The 12,804-nt window shown below is 36.2% G+C and overlaps 1 protein-coding gene across 1 annotated transcript; it reads left to right on the top strand.

Annotated features, from left to right (window-relative positions):
- Positions 1-4,771: 4,771 nt before the first annotated feature.
- Positions 4,772-10,827, top strand: LOC141905004 (phosphatidylinositol 3,4,5-trisphosphate 3-phosphatase TPTE2-like). Its single transcript, XM_074793692.1, is given in 15 exon segments — positions 4,772-5,048; positions 5,194-5,312; positions 6,151-6,389; positions 6,807-7,007; positions 7,262-7,381; positions 7,630-7,784; positions 8,122-8,331; positions 8,538-8,619; positions 8,872-9,022; positions 9,112-9,192; positions 9,275-9,380; positions 9,498-9,595; positions 9,687-9,785; positions 9,877-9,947; positions 10,027-10,827. Coding segments are annotated over 14 exon segments (1,824 nt in total). The 5' UTR covers positions 4,772-5,048; positions 5,194-5,210; the 3' UTR covers positions 10,136-10,827.
- The last annotated feature ends 1,977 nt before the right edge of the window (positions 10,828-12,804 follow it).

The following is a 12,804-nucleotide window of genomic DNA, read 5'->3' as shown; positions in this document are numbered from 1 at the left end:
TTAAATTCATGAGTACCGGTAGCAAAGTGTGCTTATTCAGAAAACTTGATACAAGCACCGCTACTTAGTGACTACAATTACAAAACGTTTCTGCCAAAAAGGACTAAGCACCTCGATTGCAGTCTTAATTCTGTAGTTTAAGGTAAAAAATCATGTTTTAATCACGAATTATAAACCGAGCAAAACTGCTGATAAATTCTATATCAGTTTGATATGACATTTGAGCATCGGGATCAATTCCTATGAACACAAGGCTTCGTCAGCATCCTCATATTTTCCTGCAAAGATTTTCTAAAATATAATCCACTATCACACAAGCATTTTTGGTCTGGGCCAGATTAGGCAAGGATATTGTTCAATAGCATTTAACTAATGAGTAATTTACATATGAATGTGTTCTCTGATCAATCAAGCACGGGCCAAATTTGATGCTGGTCTTGTCCAGGCCGGTTTGACACGGGCCAAATCGTCTTTGTGTTATTGCCACATATATTGGACGTATTTGTGAATACTGATACTGATAGATTGCCCTCATCAACTCTACCTCACCAGACATACATATCTTATGATAAATCTAACAGTAGTTTCCTGTCTGATACCAGCTCTATGCATATTCCACATTTCAACATACGCATTCCATATTGATATCTGAATACAAGCATTGCCACTCCAGCAATGTCGATAAGGATGCCTTTCTATAACTGTCTGTCATAGATAATTTCCTAACCTAAAATAGTAATTACAGCCTGATCAAATGACTTGTAAATAACTCCGCGCCATTTCGTTTTCAACCAGCGTAATACTCGCGAGCTAGCTCGATACAAATAACACGAAGTATGAAAAACCTTCATTATCACAATTGAAATCAAAATCAGTAGCATCAGCCACTTATCATTCATTACTATGATTTATATACTCTTATATGAGGAATAAATTAATGATAATAAGTGATATCAAAAATAGCTTTTACACGATGTTGTATTTAGAGGGCATTTGACCATTTAAATCATATAATCTAATAGAAAATAGAACTAGAATTAGTAGATGAAAAAACGCTGTAATCCTTGTAAACTGTAGATGAATGAAGAAGTCTCACAATAGAATTTTAGATGATAAAATCTATAAAAATGAAACGACAGCCATCATCAGGTAGAATGACGATGACGATGGCTGTTATAGCCAACAGCCGAACTGTTGTTTCAATAGATTTTTTCATCTACAATTCTATCGCGGGACTCTTCATTCAAAACCACAATTAATAATCATGGTTTACATGATTGGATCTGAACACTGCGCATCACATACGAACAAAGAAACAGCAATATCGACAAAAACAAACCTATAGCTCAATATCAGGTGTGAAGCTAATTCCTTTTCCATAGAGTTCAGCGAACAATACCAGAGATATGATACCAAATCCATACTCGTAGACGAACCCCTCGATGCATCTCTTACACACTATACACGAATCCACTACCTAGCTAGAATTTTAATGTCTCGTTGTCAAGGACAATCGATGATCTGGCTGACGAACATCGCTGTACGAGCTAGCAGCGGCGCTGCATGTAGGCACTAATAGCGCCATGTGAAATATATCAGGCGGCCAAGAAAAAATCCGACGATAAGTAATTATCAAGCGAGAGTCTCTCAAGACAATTCACTCACATTCGCTGTGTAATTATGCGTATTTGTATGTGCGAGTGTATGCGGGCTGGTTTTTAGTAATAAGGAAACGGAAATTCATTCAACATGTAGTCATTACAAATAGTAAAGTGACTAATGAAAACACGATCTTTTTATTTTATCAATGAATAAATACGAAACGCGAAGAAGAAGCGACGACGAGACGTACGCAACGGGGCAGACGCAATGAAGTCTTTCTACAATGCAGTGATCGAGTAAATAAAGAAACTCCTCGAATGAGAGAATATGTGTGCACGGAAAAATTAGAGCGAGCAAACCGAATTATAGAGACAATAGAAAATCGAACAGTTTTCTGAGAATGACAGACGATATAATGATCTGAGACAAAAGTTTGCTTGCCACAGATTTATCCTTTACCCTAACACTAAACTGGAAGAAATCGAGGGAAAGATTTTTTAATTTTTGAACTCAGCGTATGAGCTGAATAGTTTTTAACAATGGAATTAGTATTCTGGGACGAGGCTAAATTTGATAAAATTATCTTATTGTCTTACAGGTAAATAAAATTAGATTTCTAGGACAGATTCGAGGGTCAAATTGGATATTTCCTAGAATTCACCAAAAGAGATTCAGCTGGTGTAGTCAGATCGACCAAACTATAGCCTCTGTACTTTTAAGTAAACATTTTCAGCACTTAACCTAAGGACAAATAAATCCATGTTATTTATGCACAAGGATATGTTAATTGCTTGGCTTTTGATTATTTGATTAACGCATAGTATCACAATCACGAATATCGTGACGATATTTTTCAGATGGCTTCTAAGTCGAAAACTAGTGCTTTCAGTAATTACTGACATTTTTGTGAAAATTAAGCAAAAACTTCTCTTCGAAAAAGTAGCACATAGTAGACTCTCTACAGACCATCTTACATGTATATACTACTCGATAAGATACATATATTTCATAGCGCAATCAATTTGATTTCTTCCTGTCTTGTCGATTTTGCAGCCGAATCCAACCGGCTGCTCAACGGGGATCGGAACACAGATGAAATATTGGCGTGTTAAATCAAGCGTGAATCGAAACGAACGCTGCATGAAAAACTGGAGACGTATTTTTCCTATCAATCAATCATCATTTTCATTCCATCGCGAGCTCCGAAACATCGAGCAATTAGATTCCCCCCTACAGTACTCACTAAATTAATTTGTCGCGAAACAATTATTATCAATATATAATGCATTATGCAGGCATTTCTGACTATGCGATAATAAAATGAACGCTCAATATTTACATACATACTACCCACACATAACTTACTCTACATGTGAAATTCTATGTGACCAAAATATTGAGTAAAGTTTTTTTAAAGTTACCTTTCGATTGAAACACTTTATTCTAAACAGTAGCAATGGGTGAAGAGTTAAATAGTAGAGAAGACCCTTTCACAGTTTTCAAGAAGGGTCCATAGCTTTTTAACCCAAAACAACAGACCCTGACCAATTGATACTGTAAAATCCTGCGGTTTCCTTGAGCTAGTAGTTTATTTCATATTGCGACTATATCCGAATAGTTACGTTCAGGAATACTACAGAGCGTTGCATCAAGATCACCAAACCATAGGCAACTAGGCATAATTGCAGGAGCGTCAGTGGGGGAGTTAATAATTTCAGTCCCAACAAAATGATGAGGCTTGCCTCCTAATATGAAATGTCAAAATGATATAGGCATATAAATATATTGCCAAGAGAGGACTACAGCCTAATTCTAGTAAAATAACTGCCAAAAGAAATCATAATTTAAAGCTTTCTCGTGCCATATTTTATTAAGGTCCTCGAACAGACTTTTATGCGTTTGAATGTTGAAGTTTTTAAACAATAGGAGAATAAATTCACTTCTAAAGCATTTCGAGTATAACGCATGAATGCTAACTCTAAAGAATGACCTACCTACATCAAAGACGACCACATTTCAAGGGGTTACTTATATACATAATACGTTTTTGTGCCCGACGCAATTTACAGCATTAACATTTCAGCTGCAAACCAAATTTATAGTTCAAAGGCACCTTAATTATAAATGAGAAAGTGACTACAGTGTCAACCATGAAAGAAACTACTCGGAAATTTATTGGCAATGGTTTTTCGAACTTGTACCTACGGAATGGAGTTATGATTTCAATCACAATAAAAGTTGATCGTATTTCAAGGGTGATGAGTGAATGAAAAAACAAGATTCACGTTTATATATAGATTTCAGGGCGATCATTAATCATCATAACATCGCCTTAAAAAGTGATATTTCTTTAATTAGATAGGCCTAACAACCAGGTTAGATCAACTGATCACACAAGACTTCTTTTAATAATTTTGGATATCAATTCTGTCCATGGATCTCACTCAATCAAATAAAATGTGTGGCTTCACTACATGACACGCTTTAAAGAAAATGCCTTGTATCTTCTTGTTAGTTAGGGACAATAATAAAGAGAAGTTGAGAGAAAACCATTATTCTCCATGAATACAAATGAAAGGTAAACCAATAAACCTAACTGCGCTGTTGCTGGTTTAGTTTTAGGGTACGGTGTAGGCCTGTACTGCATTGCCTATGGTCAAATCTATGGATTCAAATCTATTAGGGCAGGCCGCCCTAATCATTTTTTATAACCTACTAATTGTCTAATAATACTACTACTAGTAATACCTAGGGCGGCTATAGTACCGGGTAGGCTAATTTACCAAAACATAACATACTTACTGCAAATGAGACAAAATTCACATGTAAGCGACACACTGACGAGATGCTGTCCTTCGATATCGGCGGCTGCTCTTCAAATCTCAAATCTGTAATCTAACTTTCTTTACGTGATTTTTTTTATTTCTTCCGGGTTTTTTCATTTCCGGGTTGGGCGCGTCAAAAATCTGAACTCAAATGACCGAAACGACGACAATCTTAGAATCTTTGCTGCACGGTTTTCAGTCACAATCTTCTGAACCTTGATTATGAAAAATATAAGATCTTGTATCTATTTATGAATGTGGGTATAGTTTTCACAGAATGAAGTGCAAGTCCGAAATTCATGAAACATCGGTTCAGCTATAACTTGTAATTTTCTAAACGCGGAAGTAAACCTGTTTAAACTCCAAAAATCCATAAAAAATGTTTTAATTCGCCCCAAACTAAGGCTTTGCTTCATTGACGGCGTGTGAGTTTTTTGGGGCTAAGTCTATCCCAACGTAATCTTAAACTTTCATTTAATTTTTGCTTGTTTGATGTGATTAAATATCGCTAAAAGATTGAAAACGAAAGCTAAAAACGGGTCTCGGCAAGGAAGAAGAAACGCCCCCTCTCATTCATCAACTATAGGGCCTACTGCTGTAGAGAGAGAGACTGTCAGTGTGGTGGGTCCATTTACAAATCATGAAATAGTGAATAGAATTTTACTGGTCCTAAAATTTAATGGATCAATGTCTTAAATAGGAAACTTTGCCTTCTCAGTCTGTAAATTGTACGGGAAATTGTAAATCCATGTTTTACCTTTTTAAGGTGGAAGGAATGAAAATATGAGTGGTTATAAAAAGTTCACAGATGACGAAGAGACTGAAACTCGAGGCCAAAGAGCTGCATCTTTTCACGATGTTGGACTGTATGATAACGACAACCAGGTATTGTAAAATAGAGCAAGTTAATATTTTGCCAATACGGCGTCGTACCGGTACTTTCACGCTATTTTGCTGAGCTCATTGTGATCAATTCCTGACATTTTTGGGCATGCACATTCAGTTGCTGAACTTGGAAAACTCAAGAAATGATCAAAGAGATATAAGTAAAACATCCGGTTTAGAACCTGGATCACGGATTATATAGGCCTACTAGTGCAGCGTTCTAACCACTGGACCGTTGAGTGTGGCTGCTAGAAGTTACTTATATGTTTTAACTCCTGTGACAACCTATAGCCTGCAACTCTCCAACTCAACACCTACCCTAAACCCATAAATTCAACCTAAAACTTACCCCAACCCTTACGTAAACCTAGAATCCTACTCTGATCCTTTTTCTGAAGCGTTTTTGCCTTAATTTTTTATACATCAATAAATGTATCGGCATAATAGTTTTTACTGGAATAATGCCATTGGTGAAATATCTACTTCCTGAAAGAAACACTTTTCCCTGAAACCGAATCAATTAAGATTTCTAAAAAATAATTGTACTTTGAACTTAATTTTTCATTGAGGAAGTTTGATAGGAATTATAAATATCAAAACAAATTATTCAATCTACATTATATCTATTAAAGGCTTATCAGATAAAGTGCAATGCATGATTGGCCAGTACGCGATTGGCTCATGTATCAATTGAGAAAATAGATATGAATATATGTGTTAGAAAAACTATTGTGTGAACAATTATACCTCTAGCTGTTATCTTTCGAAGGTTTTCAGCCTATGTATTTAGTTTCTTTCTTTTACTGTAACGATGTCTAATGAAATGTGTTCTGTGCAGGAAAACCCAGCACGGACGACAAGCCAACTTCGATTTAACTCGATCAATTCAGAACAGTCCGAACCCGAGGTCTCGGATACCGCTGCGTCGAAACAACGCGACAAACTTCACACGGAAGGAAAAAGTAATTTCATCTCGTACGAGAATAATGGCGAGGATGATGCGGAGGGAGGAAGCTGCAAAATAATCAACAGCCACGAACACGATCTGTTTCATCAAGAACCATCTGGGGATCTAGAGTAAGATATCTGAAATGTGTTTTTAAGTAGAAAGATGACTGTTCATAGAAGCGTGCAAGTCTGAAATTTATAAACAGGGTGTTCACTGACCTGGAAAACTCAGGGAATCAGGAAAAAATTAGAAAAAAAAACAGGGAAAACTCAGGGAATTTGATAAATTTTACCAAAAACCTGTAAAAACTCAGGGAATTTTGATAATGCCACATGTTTCTTTATCAATGTGTGATTCAATGAAAAATGAATTGTAAAATTTTGAAGAAATATCTCTGTTTCACTCAGGGAATTTTGTGTAATCACAAGAAGAATTCAGGGAAAACTCGGGGGATTTGTAAATGGGTGGAAAATCGGGGCAAACTCTGATAAAACAGATTTAGATTAGTCCAAAAAGTATGACTTAACATAACTTCTATTTTTCAGATCTTGTCAGTGGTTTATACGCGGAGTCGTTGAACATTTAGTTTTTCGTATATTTACGATGTTATTGATCGTGGTTGATCTATGCATCGTTATAGTTGATATTGCTATCTCTCCGACGGATGAAACACCTTTCGATGCAGTGTCATTAGCTATATCGTGTTATTTCATGTTGGAAGTCCTGCTGAGAATTTTCGGCAAAGGGTATGTAAATCCATATCTATTTTTCATGCAGGGCTCGTACTATAACTGAAAAATCCTGGAGAAGTTATGGAATTGAGTTTTGTTTTTTGTTTGAAGTTAGTTTTGTGTCTGAAGCTATGAACAAGCTATGGAATTTTAGAAATAGAGTTCATTTCTATAGCTCCTGGGTCTGTTATGCTTGGGTTTATATTTTCTTTAGCCTTATATACCGGTTGCTTAATCCTAACGACGCTGTTTCTTTTTTGTCTTTTTAGACCTCGTGAGTTTTTCAGAGACTGGGTGAATGTCGTAGATTTTATCATTATTCTAATCACGTTCACAGTGACTGTCGTTGATACAGCGATGGTGATGCAGAGTTTAAGTGATTATCTCAGGTATGTCGTCTTGTCACCAAATGTCAATGAAGACTTCATTGAAGTTTGATAGTTACAGTCCCTATACAACTCCTCGATTTCTTGAAAAAATCCCGAACAGAAAATGCTTTTTAAGAGCTTGAAACTTATTTGAGATTTGAGCAAAATGCTTGAAACTCCTTTGAAAATCCTTCAATTTTGGAAATAGGCAATTAGAAATTTTTGACTGATCCGTAGGGACTCTGATAGCGTTTGTGTTTTGTTTACAGACTGATCGTCGCCGGCCGACTGGTCCGCATTTTACTACTTATCCGATTTTTCACCGAAAGAAAAAACTTGTCGAAAGCAACACGAAAAGTCGTGTCTCAAAACAAGAGAAGATATCAGAAAGATGGGTTTGATTTGGATTTATGTTATATTACTGGTGATTATTTTGAATCATTCATTCGCTCCTCATTGTTTTCATTCTCCCTTAAACCTAATGCCATCATGAGACTATGTCCCTGCCTGATCAGCCCCAGCACGCGAGTACATGCGCGCTTTAATTGCTATGATGTCATTATTAGCCAATCAGAAATTGCTCTTCCTTTTTGCCAGATTGTTCTATTTATGGTTATTCATGAATTTACCTCAGTCATTTTACAATAGGCAATCTGATTGGTTTTGCACGTTTCCGTGCTGTGGCAGAGTAGATGCCATCAGGTCATATCCCTTCATTGACGCTACTGGTACAGTTTTTGTCTTGACTTAAATATTTTCAGCTCGATGTATCGCGATGTCTTTTCCATCAACCGGTCTCATGTCATGGTACAGAAATCCTATCAGGGTAAGTGACGATGAAGCGTTGAGTTGCATGAATTTGGAAAAGCCACTGATATCGACCTAATCATCAATGAAATCTAACTTTCAGGAGGTTGCAAAATTTTTCGATGCCAAACACAAAGATCATTACAGAATTTACAATCTATGCAGTAAGTTTGAAGGTTATATTGATGAATGTGTCCGTTGTGCTACTTGTGATCTATTTTCCCCGTATTATTTAGTATAGTTAGAAATTTGCTTCTTTTCAAAAAAGTGTTGTATATATTTTCTGTTTTGGTTGTGATATGTTCTCATTCAGGTACATGTTGCACTGTCTAGTTTATTTATCTGTGTTGTATCGTATGTGTGTCTATAGGTGAACGTTCCTATGATGAGTCATTGTTCCACTTTCAAGTCGAAAGAATATTAATTGATGACCACAACGTTCCCTCAATGAGGTGAGGAATGCCAGTGTTTAAACCTAATTCAATTCAGATCATTAGGACCAATGAAATTCATGTGATTTGTGAGGAATCTGGATTAAACATTATAATATTTTCAACAATAAGTGGGTTTGACTATTCTGAAAGTTTGCGAAAAAGATTATTGACTGAATTAATTTAGATTATCTATAGTTTTCCCTTTTCGGTTGAGAGTGAAAATCACTTTTCTCAGATGTCAAGAATTGCTATTTGTGGTTTTTTTTTTAGTGAATTATTGAGATTCGCTGAGAATTCTCGAGAATGGATCGCAGCAGATGAACGAAACGTTATAGCAATACATTGTAAAGGTGGTAAAGGTCGCACGGGAACGATGATCTGTACTTATCTTGTCGATTCGGGACTTTTCAAAGAGGCAGAGGTACAAAATCGCCAACTTCCAGTTGCTATCATTGAACGGATTTAACATCATTGATATATGCATCGATATTTGATCTTTTTATCACGCAGGAAAGTTTGAACTATTTCGGTGACAGAAGAACGGATTTAAATGTAGGAAGTAAATTCCAAGGAGTTGAAACTCCAAGTCAGGTCAGTAGTGAGCACTGAATTATAACCAACCTGCGGCGAAAAGTTGAAAGTTTATTGTACTTGGAGATGTTTCCATTTTCAGAGCAGATACGTCGGATATTTTGATATCGTTAAGAACAAACTGAACTACAAGTTACCTAGTAAGAAGATCTTAAAGATAACTAATCTAAAGATAACCGGTATCCAAGGTACGATAGCTTCATAACGATCAAATGAATGCAATATTTCTAGCATAATTGGTATCATTCGTATTAAGGGGGCCAAATATGAAATAGATGTATTTAAACAACTTATATATCCTGTAGGTATTGGACCGGGTAACGGAAGTGATTTGTACTTTAGAGTTATTCTTCAAAGAGAAGTCGTGTTCGCTTGTGACCTACGATACAACTCAAACTGCCAGGTAAAGATTTACAAAGCTCATCATTTCTCCAAACTTAAGAACCTGAAAGGATTAAGTTTCGAATGAGAGTCGATTTTGCAATATTTTTCAGAGACAGATTATGCAACCAGGCGAAACTGTGATGTCTGCTGAAATACATGAATGTCCTTCACTCGTTGATGATGTTAAAGTCATGTTCTATTCGACTTCGGTGAGATTCCTCAGTTAATGGCTTGAAAATAGTATTTCTGAAGTTCGCATCCCAAACTTCTATTATGCATTATCTTATTTGAATTTTTCAGAGACTTCCAATCGGTTATGATAAATGCCCGTTCTACTTCTGGTTCAATACTGGATTCATTAAGGACAACAGGTATGTATACAGAACTATACCTTTATTCACTTAAATACAAGTTAAAACGACAAGCTTCATTTATTGTTGATTCTTGTAGATTGATACTAACGCGAGCTGAGCTCGACAATCCCCATAAGAAGAAAACTTGGCACGTGTTCAAAGAAGATTTCGGCGTAGAATTAACATTCGCTGACGTACAACTATGAAGTCTGTTGTAAAAATCAGTGATATCAACGATTAGAACGAAGACTCTACAGTACTGCTGCAAAGTATTTTTCTTCTAGGAAAGGCGGACCAGCTCTGGTCATTTAAGCCCCTGGTTGTAACAATGAGGAGAATTTCTTTTTAAAATTTGACAATCAGAATGTAAAATCAATTCGTTACTGATCATTGCCAATGCCTTATTATCTATCAACATCATTCTTAATTCCATATTCGTGGGCAATTAAAAAATTCTGTAAATTTTGAATTTTTTGTGTTTTTTCATAAAAAAGCTAGTGCAGTTAGAGTAGCCACCTTGGACTAGCTCGCCATCTAGCGGAGGTCAGTCACCCGTGAAATGATGACGCCAAAATCTATCAGATTTCATTGTCACGGCTCATGTGACAACACCAGCGATTTGGGATCATTATTTTAAAGCCTTTTTGGGGCATGTATATCGGAAATCATTCAGTTTTAATATATTAATATCTATGTAAGGAATTACATTTAGATGATTTATCAGTATACGATTATCAGCAATAATTGTTGTGTATTTTATACCTTTATCGTGCAATGTATTTTATAAACTATGAGTCATCCCTGTAACAATCATTTCCAACTGTTCTATAGAAATCTAATTCAATCATCTTATGATTTACAAATAAATATTTATTTTATACCTGCATTTATACTTTATCATCAGTATGGATTTGTTAATTGAAAATAAATGAATAATGATTACAACTATTAATTTACGTTTTATACTCGATTATTGATTTATACTCATTATTTTCTGAAAATGTCTACGACTTTGCTACTAGTCTTAAATGCCTTAAGCTCGCATAACAATTCTGACAAACAACCCAAGTGGAAATGGTGGAAATCACCTTTCATGACCGTGAACTTCAAACAGATGCTTCGTTAATGAGCAACCCACTGTTGAACTGTTTATTCTGACAGTTTCGAAGTTTTGACAAACTTCATCAGCAGAGAAACGAGAAAATTGATGAATTCTAATCACAACTGTCAAAATAAACATCGTCAGCTGCGGTTTTGCTCATTAATTCTAAAACACCGAGGACATATCAGTCCACGCAAGTCAAGATAGTTCGTTTTTTATACCGATTGGCCACGCGGCAGTGACGTCACAGATCTAACTACGTTACTAGGTAATATTCTAATGTTTATGTCCGCCGTGTCTCTGGTTCCGCTATTTTGACGCTCTCCCTTTGGGCTAAAAATATAGTGAAATATGGCCAATCCATCGACAACTAACGATGTTCTTTTGAACGAATCTGAACCTGAAGGTATATTTCTCAAACATAAATCGCCAATTGTTGATCAATTAAGAGAACAAAAGCAGAGAAAATTGCAACATTGAAATGGGCATCATTGAAGCCATCAGGCACATCAGGCACGGCAATGGTCGATCTTTACTTAGCAACGAAGTTGCATAATGGCTCTTAGAGATTTCGATACCTCGTTAAACGTACACGAAAAAGCTTCGGAGTCAGTTTTAAGTGACATTACATTAAATAGTTGTTCTCCAAATCTGAATATAAATTTATTTCAGATTCTGAAGCACAAACTTTCTGCCTCGACGGCAAGATTTATGACGAAGAAAATGTACGCTCAATACCTGGTAAGACGTTCATAGTTTTGTTCTTTTTTAGAATTGTAGTATTAACTTTCAGGTCTTTTGTTGTTGCAACGTCTCATATTATCTAATTCACACAGGCATCCCTATGAAAATATGGGGCGAAAGACTACGCAAAACAATCATCCTCACACATTATGAGACTCTATCGCCGGGAGAGTTCGTGCAAATTCGAGCACAAAACATGGGCTGGGCAGTAGGACAAAAGATGTCCAAAATACCAGGCACAAACTTCTGGAAGATGTATGTCGAAGACAGATATCTCCCTACGGAATTCAAGCTATCCGTTCACATTCCAGGGGGCCACGTAATATGGGAACCGAGGCCCAATAGACAAATTGCTTGTCTACCGGGTGTTCATATCCTTCAATGGGGCTATGAAGGAATTAAAGTTGATGCACCTCAGAAGTATATGGAAGGTGACTGAATCTCTTTACTAATACAAAATATTTTCGAAAATCACAACTTTATTGATACACTAGGCCTAGGTTTTTTTTCATAGTAAAGTAATGTTTTGAATTTGTATCTACCGGTAAATAGGAATTGATTTGGTCATTCAAACACTGACACCTAACGGTGAATCAGCTGCACCTGTACCAAGCCCCAATGAATCAGAGATGATCACCACATCCTCCGAAAGCCTTTCCGAGGAAAATACCGACAATTCATGTGGTATTAAGGGTAAGAAAAAACTCAAACAGGATTCTAAATTAGTGGAAGGTGAAATGATGCATTTTATTGAATTCTCGCAACACTTTTCATATAGATATTATCATTCAATTTTCAAAATTATCATTTACTAGGCCTAGTTGATTTTACTGTTGTACATGTACCTTTGTGTATTTTATATGCTAACCTCTGTGTGAATTTGTACATGTATGTGTGTGAAAAGACAGCGAAGTTGACAATGAAATTGTCGAAAATCAGTGCAATGAGTTGGACGAAAAACGAGAAATAGTGGACGATGAGCCACAAGATGCGCAGGCGCAGGAAATAAAATCCAAACGTTTTACTGGA

The sequence above is a fragment of the Tubulanus polymorphus genome, chromosome 5 (genome assembly GCF_964204645.1).
Source record: "Tubulanus polymorphus chromosome 5, tnTubPoly1.2, whole genome shotgun sequence".
In the NCBI taxonomy this organism is placed as follows: Eukaryota; Metazoa; Nemertea; class Palaeonemertea; order Tubulaniformes; family Tubulanidae; genus Tubulanus; species Tubulanus polymorphus.
Note: the sequence above shows the minus strand (reverse complement) of the source record. Positions and strands in the feature narration are given on the sequence as shown.